General features: G+C 40.8%; 2 protein-coding genes across 2 annotated transcripts; both read left to right on the forward strand.

The window, feature by feature from the left end:
• The first annotated feature begins 214 nt into the window (after positions 1-214).
• On the forward strand, positions 215-1,174 carry LOC136668038 (olfactory receptor 6N1-like). Its single transcript, XM_066645283.1, has one exon. The coding sequence runs from the start codon at positions 215-217 to the stop codon at positions 1,172-1,174; it is 960 nt and encodes a 319-aa protein (XP_066501380.1).
• A 4,225-nt stretch (positions 1,175-5,399) lies between these two features.
• LOC136668957 (olfactory receptor 6N1-like) lies at positions 5,400-6,353 on the forward strand. Its single transcript, XM_066646729.1, has one exon. It carries the CDS (start codon positions 5,400-5,402, stop codon positions 6,351-6,353), a length of 954 nt encoding a protein of 317 aa, XP_066502826.1.
• Positions 6,354-21,451: the final 15,098 nt, after the last annotated feature.

Raw genomic sequence — 21,451 nt, forward strand, 5'->3', positions numbered from 1 at the left:
ATTTAAGTCCATGTGCATATGCCCCTTTTATAAGATGAATTTAATTGGAACATTTAAGAAAGCAATACTCCTCCTTTTGTAGGAGACCTTCCAGAGATTTTTGCAGAGTTTGAATTTAACACCCCCCCCTCCCCAAAACAGTTTTCTTTAAATATTATTTGTACTCTTTGCCCCCTGATTTAGGACATTTTCCTCCATTTACAGTTCCTTTAAAATGAACACAACTGAGCCTGTTACATTTTTTGTGTTTGAGGGTTTTAAAGACAAGCATTTGATTCTGTTTGTTATTTTCCTAACAATGTATGTTCTTATACTGGGAGGAAACTGTATGATTATATATTTGGTCAGAACAGATGCCAAATTGCACTCACCCATGTACTTTTTCCTACACAATCTGTCTTTTTCTGACATAATCTATACATCAGTGACAATTCCAAATATGCTTGCAGGATTTCTTATTGATGTCAAGACTATTTCAAAGGCAGGGTGCTTTGTGCAAATGTACTTTTTTCTGTCAATGGCTGTGACTGGACGTGCTTTGCTAACGGTGATGGCTTTTGACCGATACTTGGCCATTTGTCATCCTTTACGCTACACGTCAGTCATGACCAGGAGCATTTGTTATTCACTTATATTTGTAGCTTGGCTTTTTGGATGGACTATTACAATTCCGTCCTTCATTTTAGCCATGCTGCTACCCTTTTGTGGGCCTAACATAGTTAAGCACATCTTCTGTGATCACAGCTCCGTTATACGCCTGGCTTGCACCGATACATCAAGGAACAACATATTGTCATTAACTTTTGCGCTGTTTGCTCTTATTTCAACCTTCCTGCTGATTTTGACTTCTTACATTTGCATTGGGAAAGCCATCAGCAAAATGGGCTCAGCTGAAAGACTGAAAGCTGCTGCTACATGTGTGTCTCACCTGATAGTGGTGGGTATCTCCTATATATCAGCCTCATGTGTGTACATCTCCTACAGGGTGGTCATGTTTGACCCAGATGTGCGTCTGATAATTGCTGTGCTTTACTCTGTGCTGACGCCCCTCCTTAACCCCTTCATTTACAGCTTGAGAAATAAAGAGCTGCAGTGTGCACTGAAGAGAGCCTTCTGTGGATCCAAGAAAACTTCTAACATAGTCAGGAAAACGGTGCTCTCCATTTCCTTATAAAATAAATAATGCAAAACATTTTAAGCAGTGTCCCCTGGACTGCTAGATATTTGCTGTATAGAATCTTCTGATTTACAAGTTTGTGCTGAGCTAAATTATCCTATACTAACATATACCTATACTTTTCATTTTTAAGACCACAGCACAGCACATCATGCTAAATGTGCTGTAAAACACCATTTGTACTAGAAACAAACTATGAGGGGGGAGTTCACTGTAGATGCTTAATAATGCTCTTGCTACTTAAATTCAACTAAACTGGAAGTATGTAGAATTGAAGTCTAGGTTAAAATTTGAGGTACAGCCTTTAGATATGATAAGTTATTGTAAAAGTAGGGATGTGATACTGTTTATCAGATTGTTTTTTTCTCCCTGACGAATCAGGGTCCATTCAAAACAACCCCCCCACCACACACACACACACACCTGTGCCACTGCTTAATCCTTAACCTAGCACTGATTTTCATCTCATAGTTTGATTACAACTAGGGATGCATATATGTACTTTTTCCCCAACCGAGTACAAGTTTGTGTATTTTTGTACTTGCCATTACTGATACTTACTTAAGTAAATCAACTTAAGTAAATTAAGTAATCAAGATCACTGTGTAATAGTGCAGTTAAAATTTAAATATTTTTGTTTCATTAAAAACTTTGTTGTTCATTTCAGGAACTGTCCATTTTTATTTAGCATTTTCCCACATTACCCCACCAATCATTTTAATTTCCCACTGGGATCAATAAAAGTATATATCTATAAATTAGTACCATGAGCAACAAGCTCTTGATATGCATTTGCACAGTGTTGTGCATCTTTGGTAAGACAGTTTACGATAACGATACGATAACATTTGGGAATTTCGTACATGGGCTCTAACACATCTAGAAGGTGCAGAAACCCCTGGTTGTCCATGACAAAAATGGTTGATCAAGAACAATATACTGAGTAAGAGATAGAGCTGGGCGATATGGCCAAAAATGTTATCACAATAAGTTTTTCTATATTTATTAATCTCTATATTTATCACAATATCCAAATTTTGGACATCCTTCTAAAAATGTCTATACAAGTTTTTTATTTTTTGTTATCCAGACATAACCTAAATATATGCACATATTATGCACTCAAATCCACAAGGAAACATTTCAGTAGAACAATAGCATAATTTTCTTACCACAAAAAATGAATGATATCTATGTCTTGTGTAATGAAAACACTCTTGGGGCATTACCACTTCAAGCGTTTAAAGAAGCAGAAAGAGTAAAAATGTAGATTAATAAGATTTAAAAATAATAAATAAATAAATAAATACTCCAAGTGCTGAACTGTAAGCATATTGCACTTAACCCATTAGAGACCTAGAACAGTAAGGGTTGTAACAGAGGGAAAGTTTTTCAGAACTTTTTCAGTTTTGCATGTTCCCCCTTATCCATTTCAGGGTTGCGTTGGGTCCAGAGCTGACCCAGAATCTCCGGGTGCACGGTGGCAAGAAAAAAAGTTCTGCACTTGGGAGTGTTTATTTATTAAGAGAAGCAGCCTGATTTATGGTGTCGGATCCAATTCAAATTCATGAGCGGAGAAAAATTCCGTTTGAGGAAAAAAAACATGTGGCAACAAACAGTGCTCTCGCAAACGGGAAAACATTTCCCAAGAGGAAAATACACTTTGAGTGAAGAAAAACCCACCTTATTCGAGGACAGTCAAGACAGCTCCCCAAACTCTAAACTAAACTGTAAACTAAAAAGAAAGATAGACTCTGCTACACTCTGTTCTTATTTTCACTTGAGACAAAATTGTAGGAAATTTAATGACTTGTATTTTACACTCTGATCAAACACAAAAGTTAAACCATTGACAGGCAGTAAATGATGGTATTTAAAAATGACAGTGGCTTCTTCCAGCAAGATCAAATCAAATCAAATCAAACTGATTTGTATAACACTTTTTACGACTGATGTTGTCACAAAGCAGCTTCACAGAATTCCGGTTAGACAAAGTTATGACATGAAATGTAAAAATGTAAAGAATGTAAAGATGTAAAAATCCACAGTTGAGCAAGCCAATGGCGACAGTGGCAAGGAAAAATTCCCTCAGCTGAGGAAGAAACCATGGAAGGAACCAAGGCTCACAAGGCTTACAATTAGAGCGGAGACTGTCGGGCCTTCTCGTCTTACATCAGTGTCTGACCTCACAAATGCGCTTCTGGAACAACGGTTAAATATTCCCATAAATACACTAAACCTTGTGGATAGCCCTCCAAGAAGAGTTAAAGCTGGTATAGTTACATCACATTAAACCTTATGGATTAAGATTGAGATGACTCTCAAGTTCATTTGTGAGCAAATACTTTTGGCAATAAAGTTTATATTAAAAGTGATCTTTGGCTTTGCTAATATTTTCTGGTTGGTTACCCCCTAACACACACACACACACACATTTTTGTTTAATATGTTTTTGTAAATGTACCTCTGCTGTGTAAGGAAGTTTGGACCAACTTTAATGCCTTGAAAGGGCTTTAAATGTTGATAAACATAACCTTGTAGTCAATTTCAAACAAATGTAAAAAGTAATGCTGGTCTACTGTGCTCTGACATTCATTACTTGGCATAAAAATACTATTTGCTGCCTCATCATAAACTACAATTGGGGATTTTTACCACAGATGTATTTAGATTTTTTCCCCCTTGAAACATACTTTAAACATACCTGAGGGGAAATAACTCATTTTATGCTCCATATGAGCAGGTTGTTTGTGGCTTCACACTAAATTCAGTTTTCATAATATATTTAAGTGAGAAAATGCAGTCTTAGTGTGGCACGATGGTGCAGCAGGTAGTGTCGCAGTCACACAGCTCCAGGGACCTGGAGGTTGTGGGTTCGATTCCCGCTCCGGGTGACTGTCTGTGAGGAGTTGGTGTGTTCTCCCCGAGTCCGCATGGGTTTCCTCCGGGTGCTCCGGTTTCCTCCCACAGTCCAAAAACACACATAGTTAGGTGGATTGGCGACTCAAAAGTGTCCGTAGGTGTGAGTGAATGTGTGTGTGTGTGTCTGTGTTGCCCTGTGAAGGACTGGCGCCCCCTCCAGGGTGTATTCCCGCCTTGCGCCCAATGATTCCAGGTAGGTTCTGTACCCACCGTGACCCTGAACTGGACAAGTGGTTACAGATAATGAAAGAATGAATGAACGCAGTCTTGTTACATACTAATACTTCTGAAATTTTTAAGTTTGCAAATTGAGCCTACAAGTGAATTAACTTAAATGTTTGGTGTAAATTATTATGTTTTACCAATAATTCTAGGCTGAATCAATCATTGATCTGCATGACATAAACAAAAGCTGGAATAAAGGAAATTATCTCACAGCATATATATAATAAAACTAAATAGAATAATAATGCAACATAACCTCTTTGACAAATATATTTCGGTGATAGGAAGAAAAAACAATAATTATAGTTATTAAAGAGCAACCAAATCATAGCACCACAGACAAAATATTTAAATGTTATATATTTATTCTACAATAAAGAAACAGTTTCTATAAATGACTTGATTGCCCAGCAAAGTAAACAGACATTATTCCCTGTTTTTGCTGAAGAGCAGGAGGTAAAATGCTGAAAAAAGTGCACACTATAGTATAATTAAAGCAAAGAGACAAAAATATTAGAAAAAAAATGCATGAGACTAATTTTGTCTTATTATTGTACAGGCACAGCAACAACAATAATTAAGTAATTAAGGTTTCAAATTTAAGAGTGCTTACTAAACCTCTAATTATCCCAATTTTAGCAGATAACTACAGAGTAACCCAGGCAACAATGGAAGGTTGATGTTTTAAATGGGTCCAGAGGAGGTTTTTAATTGATATTAATGAAAACAAACAAGCCTGCATGTTGTGGAAATAAAACTCCTGGTATTTGATTGGCCTATTTAAGAGTCATACTGATATGCTCTTTCCTCATTTCTGAAAACAAATACTGCTTCGTGTGACTTAACTTAAGCTTTCCACACAGGTTAAATATGCCTTTTCAAAAGAAACAAGATTTTTTTCTTAATATTTTATTTTTAAAAGTTTTATAGATTACAGTTGAGGTTGTACATAACATGTGAAAAAGAAAGATTTGGGTAAGATAGCCTGTATTACTTTTTTTTTTTTTTTTTTTGCTTAACACCTGTTACCTATTTCAGGTCTCTAAAGGCAGAATATCAGTTCTAAATCACCAAAATGAACACAACTGGTTCAGTTACATTTTTCATCATTGAAGGACTGAAGGATAAATACATGATTCTGTTTGCGATTTTCTTAGCTATGTATGTTCTTATACTTTGTGGAAACAGTATGATTATATTTCTGGTCAGAACAGACTCCAAACTCCATTCACCCATGTACTTTTTCCTCCACAATCTGTCTTTCTGTGACATGATTTATACGTCTACTACAATTCCAAACATGCTTTCAGGATTTCTTGTTGATGTCAAGACTATTTCGAAGGCAGGGTGCTTTGCGCAAATGTATATTTTCCATTCAATGACTGTGACTGGACGTGCTTTGCTAACAGTGATGGCTTTTGACCGATACTTAGCCATTTGTCATCCTTTACGCTACATGTCAATCATGACCGGGAGGATTCGTTATTTCCTAATATTTTCAGCATGGCTCTTTGGTTGGTTCATTCCCTTTCCTTCCCTAATTTTGGCTTTGCCCCTACTTTTTTGTGGACCTAATGTAGTTAAGCACATCTTCTGTGATCATACCTCACTGGTGCGCCTAGCTTGCGATGATACATCAAGGAACAATGTCATGTCTTTAACCTTTGCTTTATTTGGCATTATATTTACCTTCCTGCTGATTTTGACTTCTTACATTTGCATTGGGAAAGCAATCAGCAAAATGTGCTCAGCTGAAAGACTGAAAGCTGCTGCTACATGTGTGTCTCACCTGATAGTGGTGGGTATCTCCTATATATCAGCCTCATGTGTGTACATCTCCTACAGGGTGGTCATGTTTGACCCAGATGTGCGTCTGATAATTGCTGTGCTTTACTCTGTGCTGACGCCCCTCCTTAACCCCTTCATTTACAGCTTGAGAAATAAAGAGCTGAGGGATGCACTGAAGAGAGCCTTTTGCAGAAGCAGCAGTGCATCTCACAGAAAAACTGTGCCTTCTATTTCATCGTGAGTCCATAAAAAAATAATATTAACAAAAATATTGTTAGAGCCATGCTGGGCTAGTTTTGGGTTCATGAGCATTGCTCACCTTAATTTAGGCCCATTTGTTTTCTGACAGTCCATTTAAGAACCTTCTTGGTTTTCCTCATTTTGTAATGAAGCCTTTGGCATTAGGACAGAATAAAGTCACTCACAGATGAAGACACCAACACAAAAACAGTTCAGTGAAATCTACCTTAAAAGCATTCGTCCAAGAATGGAAACTCACACAACACAAGCAATTTGAGCTAAATTCAGCTCTCATTCTAAACTCTGCCAGGTGATAAAACATGGAGGATTATTTCAAATACCAAATTGTCATTTTGCAGGCTAGAGATTGAGTCAAATTTTGTGACAACAAATTACACTGATTAAATTAAAAGCTAGTGCTAAATGAAACATATATATTGTCTGATATAAATCATAATTTTTTTTATTTTGGTCAAACAGATACTTTCCTGTGTTTAAATATTCATTTGTGGGTTTTTGGGTCATTAATATAATGATAGATGCCTAAGGTAATGGTCAATAATGAAGTAAATGTAACCTATATTTTGAATGTTGTTTTGTGAAGGTTTTACATTAAATTTTGTTTGTCAAATATTTTAATGTATGTACATTTCAAATTCTAATATAAGACATACACACAATCAAATATATGATAGCAGTGTTTTCAGAAATATAAATCAAAATGAATAAAACTGCAAATTATTATTCTTGGTTCTGCAAATTACTAGGTTAAAAATACAATCAAATAAATAAAATAAAAAAAAAAAACACTTGATTGGGACATCACTATTTCTTAGACATACCGTTGATAATTACAGTTACATTATGCAGCATAGTCTTTTTGGCCATTAATTTTAGGCATATCTATATGAGTTTTTTGGTCATGTTGCCCAGCCCTAGAACATAGATAACATTAGATTTTACACCACCAAAAGAGCCTCAGTGCCCATCTAATAATCTCCATCAGCAAAGACAGAGACCGAGAAATACTGGCAATGAATTGAAAGATGGAAGCAGATTAAAATTCTCAAAACATACCCAGACTGCTTCTAGCTATTCAGTACAGCAGTACAGGGTCTTTCAGTGTTAACAGGAGGTGCAGTTATAGGTCAAATTAAATGCTTCTTCAAAATGAAACTGAATTCCACATGGTAACATTTGCTTAACTGATGATTACTTAATATTAATATTAATAATTACTTAATATTAATATTAAAACTTAATATTTTAAACTTATTTTATTAGCAGTTAGCTGCTAGTTTAGTAGCAGCTAATCTCTGTTAACTCTGACTTAACTTCATTTGGATACCTAAGTTTATTTGGTACCTTCCTGGATGTTTTTTGTACATTTTTCATTTAATAAATATACAGCAATGTGCAGAAGTCTTAGGCACCTAAGATACTTATATATATTTAAACTAATGCCTTCTCAGTAAGCATGGTGCTCTTATAAAGTTATATATAATCACATACATACAGTCATTCATTCATTTATTATCTGTGACCCACGGAATCATTGTGCACAAGGAATACACCCTGGAGGGGGCACCAGTTCTTTACAGGGCAGCACACACTCAAACCTACGGACACTTTTTGTATCGGCAATCCACCTACCATTGTGTGTTTTTGGACCATGGGGAAACCGGGGCACCTGGACGAAACCCATGCGGATACAGGAGAACACACAAAACTCCTCACAGACATACACTGGAGCGGTATTGGAACCCACGATTTACAGGTTCATGGAGCTGTGTGACTGCAACACTACCTGGCTGGACAGCTTCTGTAAGTGTAGAGTGAAACTGGACCCCAAAAGCTCTGGCTCAGAGAGATGCAAGTATCTCATGGGCTAGTCTAAGATCATTGATTTAAGAACGGATGTAACTGTGGCATGCCTGAGAGGGCCAGCACCGTTAATTGAATGGTGTGATCTGGTAGCTGCACCAATTCTGAATGAATGGCCTGAGAAATAGTCTGGAGGATAACTGCTGAGGAAGAGAATGTGACCGAGATGAGTATGGAACCAGTGTCATAATGTAATAGACCTGGATTCTGTGATGAATAGTGGGTCTCCTGGTTGAGCATTCTGGGAATTTCTAAGATTGATGTACTGTATGAGGGTTTGTAGGAACAGAGTGGAGAATTAAATAAAAAAAATATAGGTGGATACTTTTGCTGAGTTGATCGGTTTTGCTGAGTTAGATGTTAAAGATTAGTGTAATAGAATCAAGAATGGTGTCACGTATCACGGGGTGGACTGACGGAGGCGGACGCACTTGCTAAAACACTTACTTTTATTTACAACACAAAGAAACAACACCACTTGAACAGGAAACAAAACGACATGACTTGGAAAGATCACGACACGACACGACTTGGATTTGGAAAAACAACATGACTTAGGAGGTTCTCACGAGAGTGAGAACGACACAAAACAACCCGACTTGGAAAAAGGAAGAAACAACACGACAGGGAAAGAGCAAAACAAAGGTGAAATGTCCGACCAGAGGAAGTGAGGGAAGGGGACTTAAATACAAAACACAGACGAGATGCACCTGAGACAGATAACGAGGGGTCAGGGTACCAAATGAGACATAGACGAGGAGGCAGAACAAAGGTGGGACTAGGGCAACAACAAACAGAGCCATGTGCTGAGAGAGCACATGGCCGGGAAAAAAGACATGACAGGACGAGGGCGTGACAAATGGTGAGGTCTGACATGAGGGGGTAAATAAATGCATTGGATGTTACTGAGAGAATCATGAATTCCGAAATTCTGAGAAAGCCATTATAATCATACACAAGATTATACTATTTTAGTACCACAGTTACTCGTCAATGCATTAACCTCTAGCCGTTTGCTGTCCAACAAACATGCTAAAACCCTTAGCACCTGATTATATCTCCATATAGACAGACCCTGTGACAAACTAACTTTACAAGCTGATAGAATATGCCTCAGCATGCCAACCCCTGTACATAACCCACAACTAGGTTCTTCACCTACCCATTGTCCAAGATTTTGCGGTGTTGGTAGGATGTTATAAGTTGCTCCCAGCAAAGATTTTATGAGACTTTCCTCCATTAGCTTAATACGACTTGCCAGGAAACCTTCTGCTTCTCTAGATTCTCCCATCGAAGCCATTGGCCTTGTTTTACCGGTGATGCTGCTGTTGCAAACCGTGCCTCATCCTCCTGCTCGTGAATAAAAGTTATCATTTGCCTTTTCTCTGGTGATGTGGCCTTACTAAAAGCTTTCCACTGTAGTGGAATATGGACCCAGATCAAGAAATGAAAAAATTAAGACTCTGACTTTCCAGTCTGGTGATAAAAAGAAGTGGACAGGACCTGCATTCCACAGAGTGTGTGTGTGTGCTGAAAGACTATGCACCCCCACCCACACACACACACACACACACAAACTCACGCACACACCTATATCTGATAGCAAAGGCTAAACAGAACACTTTTCAGTGACCCCCAGGATGACAGTGAGGGGTCATCTTCAAATTTTATGACACCAGATGACTACTCCTCCTTCTTCTTCTGGACATTAAAGTGGTCCAGAACCCCTAATTTTATGATCCCATTAAGCCTAAAAGATCAATCAGAGCCTTGGAGACCAGGATTAAAGAACCCTTTCTCCTCTAACACATCATATCAGACGCATATGTGTCGTTGTTACTAAACATGTATTATGCAATGTGTTATTAATGTTATTCTCTGTTATTCTCAGGTGACTGTTTACTAACTAACCGAGTGATGTGTATTACTGTTCTAATCACGAGGAAAAATTCCTGTCTCAATTTAGAAAAATGAATTAATCTCCAACATCTAGAATAGTTGATAATATACTCTATAAATATATATATACGCATATATATATATATATATATATATATATTTGATAAAAATACTCCAGTATACTCATTATGCTATATTCAAGTATGAATGAAGTATTTTTATTCAATTAAGGTTATGTATCCGTCCAGAAAATGTGAATTTTCTGAGAGGTGGAATTGGAGACGGTCACATGAACCCCCAAACCCAGGAACCAATCAGAGGACAGAGACCTCCCAAATGGGCGTGACCGCACCACCTATGAAAAAGGGAGTCACTCTCTCTTACTCTGTTCCTCGCATACCTCTTCGCATTACTCTTCTTGTACTCTTTCTTCTCGTATGGTTCTCGTACGCTTCTTACGCTCTCCCTTACGCTCTTTATTGTCTTTGTCTTCTCTCTACGCTGACAAGCCGACTCTTCCAAAAGACTCTTAAAAGAAGACAGACCTTCATGCAACTAACAGTGCCTTGTGTCAGTTAGCAGTGCAATACAGAAACTAAAAGAGTAGGTTATTAATTATTTAACGGTCGATTAATTGTCAGTAATCTTTTATTTTCTCATTTGTGTTCGTTGTTTGTAGCCCAATCCAAGTTTAATTTTATGACTGATCAAAGCAGGTGAAACTTATTTGGGCCAGAATAAGGGCCACTGCTAAAATTGAGTGAAAATCGTTGAATAAGTATTAGCTAATTAATTCATAAAGTAGCTTCTGAAGATTGGAGGAAAACTTTTATTCTGACGCCTTTTATTCTCATCTTCAGAGCTGATATCGAATTAAGTCTCTTGATAAATTTACACACTAATTAAATCATTTAGCAACACATTATTCCCAAGTCATATAACCTAGCCAAGTATTAAATTGGAACTGGTTTCACCTGCGTTGATTCCATGAGATTTTGATGATTGTGCTATGTTTATCAACCTATTATCATTCCTTTTAATAAAGTGAAAGTTATTATTATTTGAAATAATACAGTGTGTGGAGTTTGTTCCTTAAGAGTCTGAAAATCCTGAGGACTCACCCCTAGCATTGACAGTATTTCAATCTCTAATAAATTATTAATAATTTTGTCATTTAATTCAGTAATAATAATAATAATAATAATTATAAAAATAACCAACTCAAATACTGTTACTCTGCTACACCACGAATCACCTAACCCAAGACCTGCTCTTCCGCATTGTACTAGGCCAATCACATCCCTTAGTTCTAATGAGCTCCTAGCTACATGCATGGCCACTTTTGGATTCCACTTCTTTCCTGTTTTTGTGATTGACACTGCTGCTTTTACCACTGCATCTTTCGATCCTGACAAAATCATCTCACAGATCACCCTTGCACATTTAAATTCCTCAACTAAACTTGTGGTAACTCGAGTACTCCTCTCCCATATCATGCCACACTACTTAAACACTGCGGCACTCCTAGCCACTTCCTTATGGCTTTGTTAATAACTCTTTCCATTTTCTCTACTTCTGTGACTGAAACATCATAAACAATTTTTTCTTGCACAAGTTTTCATTTGACAATCAACAGACTTCTAGACTTGCTTTGTTAAACTTCAAGATTAGCCAACCTTAGCTTATCATTTAACTTCTCCAGCAACCGCCATGTGTAAGGCACAGTACTCGTTAGCATTGTCATGTCATCCATGTAAGCCCTAATAGGGGGGGAGGTGAGTACTGTCATGCAACATTTCCCCGCCTACAACCCACTTAGAGGCCCTACTTACTACCTCCATTGCCATTGTAAATGCTAATGGTGAAATCATACATCCAACCAACACACCTATTTCTAATCACTGCCATGATGTAACAAATTCCCCTTTACTAAAGTAAAAGTGAATATCCTCAAAGTATGCTTTAACCAGCCTAATAACCTTATCTGGCACCTGGAAGAATTAAATACCTTTCCACATAATTTTATGTGGCACTGAGTCAAATGCATTAGCTAAATCTAGAAAAACAACATTTAAATCCCTACCCTCTTTCTTAGCTGTCTGAATCTGATGCCAGAACATGCTGCTATGTTCCAAACATCCTGCAATACCAGAAACCCCTGCCTTTTGTACTGATGTATCAATTAATTTGTTTGCCTTCAAATAGGCAAGTCTCCATGCTATTACATTAAAGAAAATCCTATCCTCCACATTAAGAAGACTTATGTGCCGAAACTGTTCTATACTCACAGCATCTTTCTCTTTAGGGATAAGAATCCTGCTTGCTCTTCTTCTTGGAATGATCGCTTTCTTCCAAACAACAACGATCAACCTCCACAAAAACTTCAAGGCCTCAGGTGCATACTTATACACCCGATATGGCACACCATTAGGCCCTGGAGCAGAACCTGCCTTTGCCTGATGCACCACATCTTGAACCTCACTCCATTTTCCGCTAGATTTCACCTAATGGTGGAATATCCCAAAGAAGGCTAGGAGAAAAATGGCTTCAAGTGCAGGGGCAATAGTACATGAGAGGCATCCTGAGCGGAGTGTGTTCAGGCAGTGTAATAAAATGTCTGAAATGATTGGTGAACTTTGAGATGGAAGATGGGATTCCGTCTTTCTGAATACTTTGAGGAGAAGAGCAATCAGTACCAGTTATAACTGTCCCAGTTATGAGTTTTATGCAGAATTATGTTGTGGCTAAATATACTCATAAGGTGGAGGAATGGATAGAGTATTGCGTGTTGGCTGATGTAAGGAAGGCGGCATTTATGGAGAGGTTGTTTGAAGGAAAGTCATTGTTGTGCAAGGTATGGAAATTCTGGAAGAGTTTCCAACCCGACCAGTAGGTGGAGAGTGTTTGCGGAGAGATGAATGAAAGTATTGTTTCCTGAACTTGCAATATCAGTTGTTGCAGCTGGGGATTAGGTAGTGTATGGTTTGCGAAGATGGTGGCACTGGTGTGGGATGATGGTCCGCTTGAGGTGCTAAGGTTCTGAATTTCCGGAAATGAAAATGAGAAAGTGAGTCAGCTATTGCATTTGAGTGGCCTGGAATATGGACTGCATTGAGAATTAATTGATGGAGTATGGAGTGCTCGGTGAGGCGATGTACAAAGTGCATGAGTGATAGAGATGTGGAACGGCATTTTTTTGATTATATGAACGGCTGCAGAATTGTCTGAGTGAACTAGAATCGTGTTTCTTGTACACTCATGCCTACATGAGGACCTACAGTGCTGCGATGATGATTCCCGAAGTTCCCAAAGAGCAGACGAATTATTGGTTTTGGCAGCAAAGCTGACAAACTGCATAGGCCAAGGAGAAGCAAACCAATGGCATCCATAGTAACTACCAAATCCAATTGAAGGAGCGGTGTCTGTAAAAAGCTGAACATTTGAGGGGTTGGAAAAACTTCAGTCGTCCAAGGTGCCTGCATGGAGCAGTGAGCAGACTGAAGAGGCAAAATAAAGGAAATGGGAGATAAATGAGTATCCCTGGGGGATGATTCGAATGACGTAGTAGGTGGCCCAAAAGAGAGAGGAGTGGCTGTTTTGTACAGATGGGAGAATGGATAAAAGCAGAAAGAGCATGAGTGATATGCTTGGAAGGAGACTGATTTCAAAGCGATGCCGAGGAACTCCAGAGAGGTTGAAGGGCCCACTGTGTTTTCACTGGAGAGAAGAATCCCAAGGTGGTGAAAGGTGCTGGATAAGGCAATGAGAGCTGGATAAGACAATCTTTGTAGGTTGAGCAGAATCCAGAGCAATGGTATCGCATATTTTTGGGCTGCTTTTACAGCCAAAAGTGAGACGGACAGCAAAATATTATTTTTTTATTCCAGCAGACCCCGAAAATATGACTTGAAGGCAGAAACAATATTGGTCTTAGAGAGCCAGGTGCCATGACTACCAGGTTTGATTAAGGTAATGGCATGAGCCATAGCATGAGGTCACGAGCAGGCATGAGGTCACGTAGCAGTGTGAGAACTCAGAACTGGAAATTATCCGCTTCTTGCCTGAATATTTGCGGATAGCGACACCGATGGGGTTGATCCAGCACGATGAGAAGGGAGGAGAAAGGTCAGAAACCTCTTTAGTCAGAAGGGATGAATCTATGTCAGGTTCAGACAAAGCAGAGAGAAGGTTGCAACAGGAAGGAGGACGTTGGCAGTGTCATGAAGCCTGGGGAAACGACAAAAAGTAGACCATCCAGAAGATAACAGACAAATTAGTCCTCTACTGCAGTGTTGCCTTCAGGCAACGGAAAGTTTTCTTAAGCCCAATGTAGAGTACATGATTTTTTAAATGATTGCAACCAATTAGAATGCTCAAAAAAGCATAAAAGAACTGTCCAATAAGATGTGGGAGTCACTATCAAGCATCGTTTGAAGGCGGGACTTCCTTTTCTGACACATGGTCACAGGAGCACATGGTATGAGAAAAAAGTAAGATTACTTACTTTAGTAATCTTATTTAAAATAAAATGAACTGCAAATTTAAAAATGTGTGTTTATGAAAGTGTAGAGAGGTCTTTTGTCAGGTTTTACGAAGTGTTTATTATTTTGCATGTACAGAAATTCAGTTTTTATTTCGTTGCCTCAGGGAAATGTTGTGCAATAAGGGGTATATTTCAGAGATGTCTTTGCTGACAATGTGTTTGAATGTTTTCACATTTTATCACGGGTTTATGTGCACAAAAAAAGCTATGAAAAAAGTTTGAGCAGAAGTGAAAAAAATAGGGCTTTAATTTCATAGGGCAGACAGCATACAAAATAGGGTGTCAGATATCAAGTTGTATTTATCCTTGTATTTTCACTGGAAATGGAAACTTACTTTTTATTTATTTTTATAGACTTTCAAGATACCAATGGGGATGAAGAAGAAGACAAAGACAAACTGGACAATCTGTCTGAAGATGACAATAGTTTTTACAAGACCCCTCGATGGAAGACCTGTCACACCACTGCCTCTCCAGTACACCCTGACTGGTTACATGTCCCTCCATCAGCCAGTGAAATTCTGACTCCATACCAATACAAGCCACTTAACCTTAATGTTCAAGAACTTGAACAGTTTTTTGGCACTGTGCTTCACATGTCATTATTTGAACTTCCAGCCACACGTATGTACTGGAGTCAGAGTAGTCGCATTCCACATGTTGCTGATGTGAAGTCTCTTGCACGGTGAGAGGCCATCAAAAAATGTGTCCATTTCAGTGACAACAGTGCTTAGCCCACAAGAGATATGGCAGTCTACGTTGAGCTAAACAAGTTTCGCCCTCTCCTGAATCACATTCTTACCAAGCTGAAACAACGTCCAATGTGTGAGATGTTGAGTATTGATGAACAGATGGCGTCCTTTAAGGGCAAGAGCAGAATCAAGCAGTACCTACCCAGTAAACCAAGAAAATGGGGTTACAAAATACCGGTCCTTGCTGGATTAGATGGTGTACAATTTTGAAATTTATTCTGGGAAAGCTGTCCATCCATCTGAGCTTCCAGATATAGGGGCAAGTGGGAATGTAGTACTGCGTCTGGCAGCACCAATACCAACAACAGAAATTTCAAGCTGGTCTTTGAGAACTGGTTTAGCTCAGTCCGATTGACGCTCATATTGTCCAGGCAAGGCATCCACTGTTTGACTACAGTACGCACTAATCGTTTACCAGGCAATTCCATGATGTCAGATGCTGATCTGAAAATATCTGGCCATGGGTCCTTCCAGGAAAAAAACAGCCTATGTTGGAGATACCCAGCTGCATGCAGGTAAATGGTATGACAACAGGTCAGTCACCCTCCTTAGTAGTTACATTGGTGCTCACCCTGTATCCCATGATGACAGATGGGACAAAGGCCAAACCACATACGGCGGTATTGAGTTGACGTCGAGCATTCGGGAGGAGCGTCTCGGACAGAGAGACCGGCCGTGGGACGCAGGCAAAGATCGTCAGGAGTGCTGAGAACCAGAGTGAGGTGTGGCCATGCCGGGAAGACAATTCTGACGAGGCGGTACTAGCAAGAATAGCAGGGACAGATACAACCGTAAAGCTTCGTCAGTGTAAATTTCATCACGAGAAGGTGAGGAGAGAGGAGTGGTTTTATATGGTGCATAATGATGAAAAAAAAGTAAAGTAATATAAAGTAACAGGTGTGAGTTTGAAGAACAATGTTTTGTTCAGATTCTCCTTGATTGCATGAATTTTATAAATCAACTGTCACATCTTGACACTTTCTGGTTTGTTTTCCTCTTTCTATGTGGCTCTCTCTTCGTTGTTTTCCTATCTCTGCACATGGCTTTGTTTATGTTCACTCTAGCTCCGCCTTTGTTCCGCCTCCTCATCGTTTCCCTTGTTATCCGTTTCAGCTGTTTCTTGTTAAGTTCATGTATTTAAGCCCTCTTCCCTCACTTCCTGGGATCGGTCATTTTGAGTTTGAGTTTGAGTTTGTTTGTTCTTGTTGCTTGGTTTGTTTCTTTGTGTATTGGGTTTCATGTTTCTCGTTTCTTGTTTCTCGTGCCTCGTTCGGTCTCCTGCCTGTTTCACGCCCCAGTCTTGCCGTTTGTTTCCTGCTCTTCCCAAATGTTGTCGTAGTTTTCGTTTCTCGTTATCTCTCTATTAAAGTCTGTGTTGTAGCGAGTGTGTCCGCCTCCTTAAAATCTACTCCTCACGCCCCGTGACAGAATGACCGATCCGAGTAAGGACACAGCTAGCACGGACTACCCGTATAGGAGATGTGTAATTCGCCAGACTCCGTTCCGCACAGGCCCCAAGGATCCGATGGAGAAGGCTTTAAGAGCGGCCGCGGAGTGGAGCCAACGGCTGCAGCTCATCTCCGGTGCGGTTCATTTCCCCCGAACAGAAGACTCGATTCATGAATCGAGTAATTGCTCCAGCGGGAATCGACGGAGCCGGAGGAGAAAACAGGCTGGAAGCTCCCCTTCGCTGGAGGATTATCCCCTCAGGTCCGGGGAAATTCTTGGGGGGGGGGTTATGTGTAGGGGCTGTTAGCCTCTTACCGCAGGACAACGCAGGTGAGGCTAACAGTGGCGCACCTCTGAGGGAATCCCTCAAGAGTGCGCCCATCAGACCCCCTAAACCTCATAAAGCCTCAACTCGTGCTCGGCGAGCAGCACGAGCACCTGCCTCGTTGGACGCCTCAGCTCCAGTTTCCGAGAGCACGGCGCCAACGGCTGCTCCAGTTTCCCTAAGCGCAGCTCCTCCAGCCGCTCCTGTTCCTGGAAGGGCCGCACCTGTCTTCGTGAGCGCGGCACCTCCGGCCGCGCCTGTCTTCGTGAGCGCGGCACCTCCGGCCGCGCCTGTCTCCTTGAGCGCAGCGCCTACGGCCGCGCCTGTTTCCCTGAGCGCAGCGCCTACGGCCGCGCCTGTTTCCCTGAGCGCAGCGCCTACGGCCGCGCCTGTTTCCCTGAGCGCAGCGCCTACGGCCACGTCTGTTTCCCTGAGCGCGGTGCCTACGGACGCGCCTGTCTTCCTCAGCGCGGCGCCTCCGGCCGCGCCTGTCTCCATGGACGACGTTGCAGATTCCTCTGTTTCCATGGACGTCGTCGCTAGGACCCCAGTTCCTAAGCACCGCTCTGCGCTCACTCCTGACCTCCAGGAGAAGCTTACAGGCCTCATGACACGCCTGGAGCTCTCCTTGAAGGCGGCGTCCGCCTCTCCTGTCTTCGTGAGCGCGACGCCCGCCTCTCCTGCCTCCGTGGACGACGTCGCAGATTCCTCTGCCTCCGTGAACGTCATCGCACATCCCTCTGTTTCCGTGGACGTCGTCGCAGATCCTTCTGCCTCCGTGGATGACGTCGCACATCCTTCTGCCTCAGTGGACGTCGTCGCAGTTCCGTCTGCCTCAGTGGACGTCGTCGCAGTTCCGTCTGCCTCCGTGGATGACGTCGTCGCAGTTCCGTCTGCCTCCGTGGATGACGTCGTCGCAGTTCCGTCTGCCTCCGTGGACGTCGCTGCAGGTTCCCCTGTCTCCGTGGACGACGTCGCAGTTCCGTCTGCCTCCGTGGATGACGTCGTCGCAGTTCCGTCTGCCTCCGTGGATGACGTCGTCGCAGTTCCGTCTGCCTCCGTGGATGACGTCGTCGCAGTTCCGTCTGCCTCCGTGGATGTCGCTGCAGGTTCCCCTGTCTCCGTGGACGTCGTCGCAGGGTCTTCAGTCTCCGTGAGTACGGCTCCCTCAGCCGCTCCTATCTCTGAGACTGTGGCTACGGCCGTTTCTGCCCCTATGAAGGTGGCTTCGGCCGTTTCTACTCCTGTGACTGTGGCCGTTTCTGCGCCTGTGAAGGTGGCTACGGCCGTTTCTGTCCCTGACACTGTGGCTACGGCCGTTTCTGTCCCTGACACTGTGGCTACGGCCGTTACTGAACCTGTGACTGTGGCTCCGGCCCCAAGGACTTCGAGGCCAATCCCCAGAACTGTGCCCAGGCTGGCACCTTGGACAGTCCCTCAGACTTTTGCCAGTCCTGGGCACCCACCAGTTGTATTAGTTCCTGTATCTGTTCCTGTTCTGGTTCCTGTCTCTGTCTTTGTCCCTGTGCCTTTGTCTATTTTTGTTTCAGTCCCAGTTCCTGTCACTGTATTCGTGTCAGTCCCTGTTAAGGTCTTAGTTCCTGTACCCCTACCAAGCCCAGTCCAGTTCCCTGTTAGTCCTCTTCAGTCCTCTGTCCAGTCTAAATGTCAGTACCCTGTTTCTGCTCCCGTCTTGTCCCAAGTCCAGATACGTTTATCTGCTCCTGTTCTGTCTCAGTCCCCGTTCAGTTTCAAACCTAAGTTCCAGCACCCTGTCTTCTCTCGTTCCCCTTCTCTTCTTTCTACTTCTGTCCGATGTCCGTTTAAGTCTAGTTCCTTGTTCCCTTTTCCATCCTGAGTCTTTTCTAGTTTCGTTTTTTGTCTTGTTCTTCTGGCCCCCTCCTGCGCCAGCTCCTGGAGAGTCTAGTTTTTCGCGCTCCGGGAGTTGCGCGTCTTGGGGGGGGGGCGTCTGTCACATCTTGACACTTTCTGGTTTGTTTTCCTCTTTCCATGTGGCTCTCTCTTCGTTGTTTTCCTATCTCTGCACATGGCTTTGTTTATGTTCACTCTAGCTCCGCCTTTGTTCCGCCTCCTCATCGTTTCCCTTGTTATCCATTTCAGCTGTTTCTTGTTAAGTTCATGTATTTAAGCCCTCTTCCCTCACTTCCTGGGATCGGTCATTTTGAGTTTGAGTTTGTTTGTTCTCGTTGCTTGGTTTGTTTCTTTGTGTATTGGGTTTCATGTTTCTCGTTTCTTGTTTCTCGTGCCTCGTTCGGTCTCCTGCCTGTTTCACGCCCCAGTCTTGCCGTTTGTTTCCTGCTCTTCCCAAATGTTGTCGTAGTTTTCGTTTCTCGTTATCTCTCTATTAAAGTCTGTGTTGTAGCGAGTGTGTCCGCCTCCTTAAAATCTACTCCTCACGCCCCGTGACACAACAGCACACATTATTTAAAATCATTATTTATTAAATACTATTATTTATTAACAGTACTGTGTATTGTTGGAAAACCTATAATGCATCATTTTCTGATTTCAAAAACATCAGCTGCACTGACCAGTGTCACATCCAAGGGCTCCTCCATCATGTCAGACTCCACTGGCCAGTATTAGCTGATTGTGCTCTTTCCCTCACACACTCCGAAATGGCTCACTGCTCAAATGATTCCTCACTATTACAGCCATTTTAACTGCTTTTTCGAAGTACACTTTTGGTGGCACAGGCTTTTAATCTGAGCTGGCATCAATCCAAGTTATTTTTTATGGAACAATTGAGGGTGATAACATTTTCTATAATATATATTGAAATATATAATATTTCTATAACACCTCAATCCAACAAAGCAGAAAGAGCAAATGATGAGAAGGGCAGCTTGTGAACTGTCTCCTCGTGCACTGCATTCCAGTCTTTACTCCCCCCACTCGTGCAGAACTGCACACAGCTAGCTCCAGGGTATCCTGAGGCTTCTACAGATACTCAGAGTTAGATATTAGCCATTCCTCATACACAGCAAGATTTGAACCATATTCATGTTCATGAGGAAAATGTAGGAAGCAGAGAAGACCTGTTGTAGCGAAAAAATGGTGCCATATATCAGCATGTGTTAACGTGCTGCCATCTTGGAATATTGACATTTAATCATTATACTTGATTCAATGTAACAATGTAACATTTGCCCTCAGTGTTTTACAGAGTGGTGAATCCTTCCACACCTTTAGTTCTGGTATGTCCCTTAAACTAAATATATCACTGACCTGTGAAATGTGACGTAAATTGTGAAATGTTACACCAGATGCTTCTATTTATTTATTGATTTATTTATTTTAAATGACACAAATGTAAGTCTTCCCTGTCCCAAATTCACTGAAATTAGTTGCTGGCATCACATTCAAAATGGGCCAATATTTTTCAATAACAAACTTTCTCAGCTTAATTATTTGATAATAATGTACTATTCTCAGTAAAAATATATGGGTTGAATAGTTGGCAATACATTTATCAAACATACTGTTTTTATTCACATTTTACACATCATCCCAACTTGGAAATGCAGTTGTATTCAGTTCAGTTTCTGTACTGACTGAAAGCTAACTTTTGTAATTTAACATGAAATTGTGAATCAGTAATATAATATAATTTCAACAGTTATACAGATGTGACACATGGGCAGGTCCAAGCTGTGTTCCAGTATTATGCCCAGTGATTGCAGGTAGGCTCTGGACCCACCATGACCCTGCTCAGGATTCAGAAAAGAAATGAACTAAAATGGGTCTAATTTTTAATAGCAATAAAATAATTTTAAATGGCTAAAATTAACCACACAATGCTATAAAAGATGAGAACTAAATGGAATAATATATTTTAACCATATAAATTAATGTATAAATGAAATAAATACATGGTGAAATTTAAACATTAAATAATTACATTTTTGAGAAATCTGAATGTGTAATAAATACTTAGGCTTATAATATCTTATACTGTAATGTTTGCAGAGAATTTATACTGCTTATTCGCATATTTATAATATGATTTTTTAAAATGAATGCTAGCCAGAAAATATATATATTTGGTTATATTTAGCCAAAATATAGAACTAACAAAATAAAACCTGACTTAATTATCCCCTAATCTGTGAAGTAGGAGTCTACACATATTAGTTATTAAGTCTTGAAAAATATCAGAGTGCACATGTTTACTGCACTTAGAGGCTGTATGTCATGCTCTACTTTTCTGTAGGGCATGCTAGAAA

This window comes from Hoplias malabaricus, chromosome 15, assembly GCF_029633855.1.
Source record: "Hoplias malabaricus isolate fHopMal1 chromosome 15, fHopMal1.hap1, whole genome shotgun sequence".
NCBI lineage: Eukaryota > Metazoa > Chordata > Actinopteri > Characiformes > Erythrinidae > Hoplias > Hoplias malabaricus.

Bases quoted from the DNA above. Each gene is read 5' to 3' on its own strand.
- LOC136668957 (XM_066646729.1), top strand. From the start codon at position 5,400: ATGAACACAACTGGTTCAGTTACATTTTTCATCATTGAAGGACTGAAG.
- LOC136668038 (XM_066645283.1), top strand. From the start codon at position 215: ATGAACACAACTGAGCCTGTTACATTTTTTGTGTTTGAGGGTTTTAAA.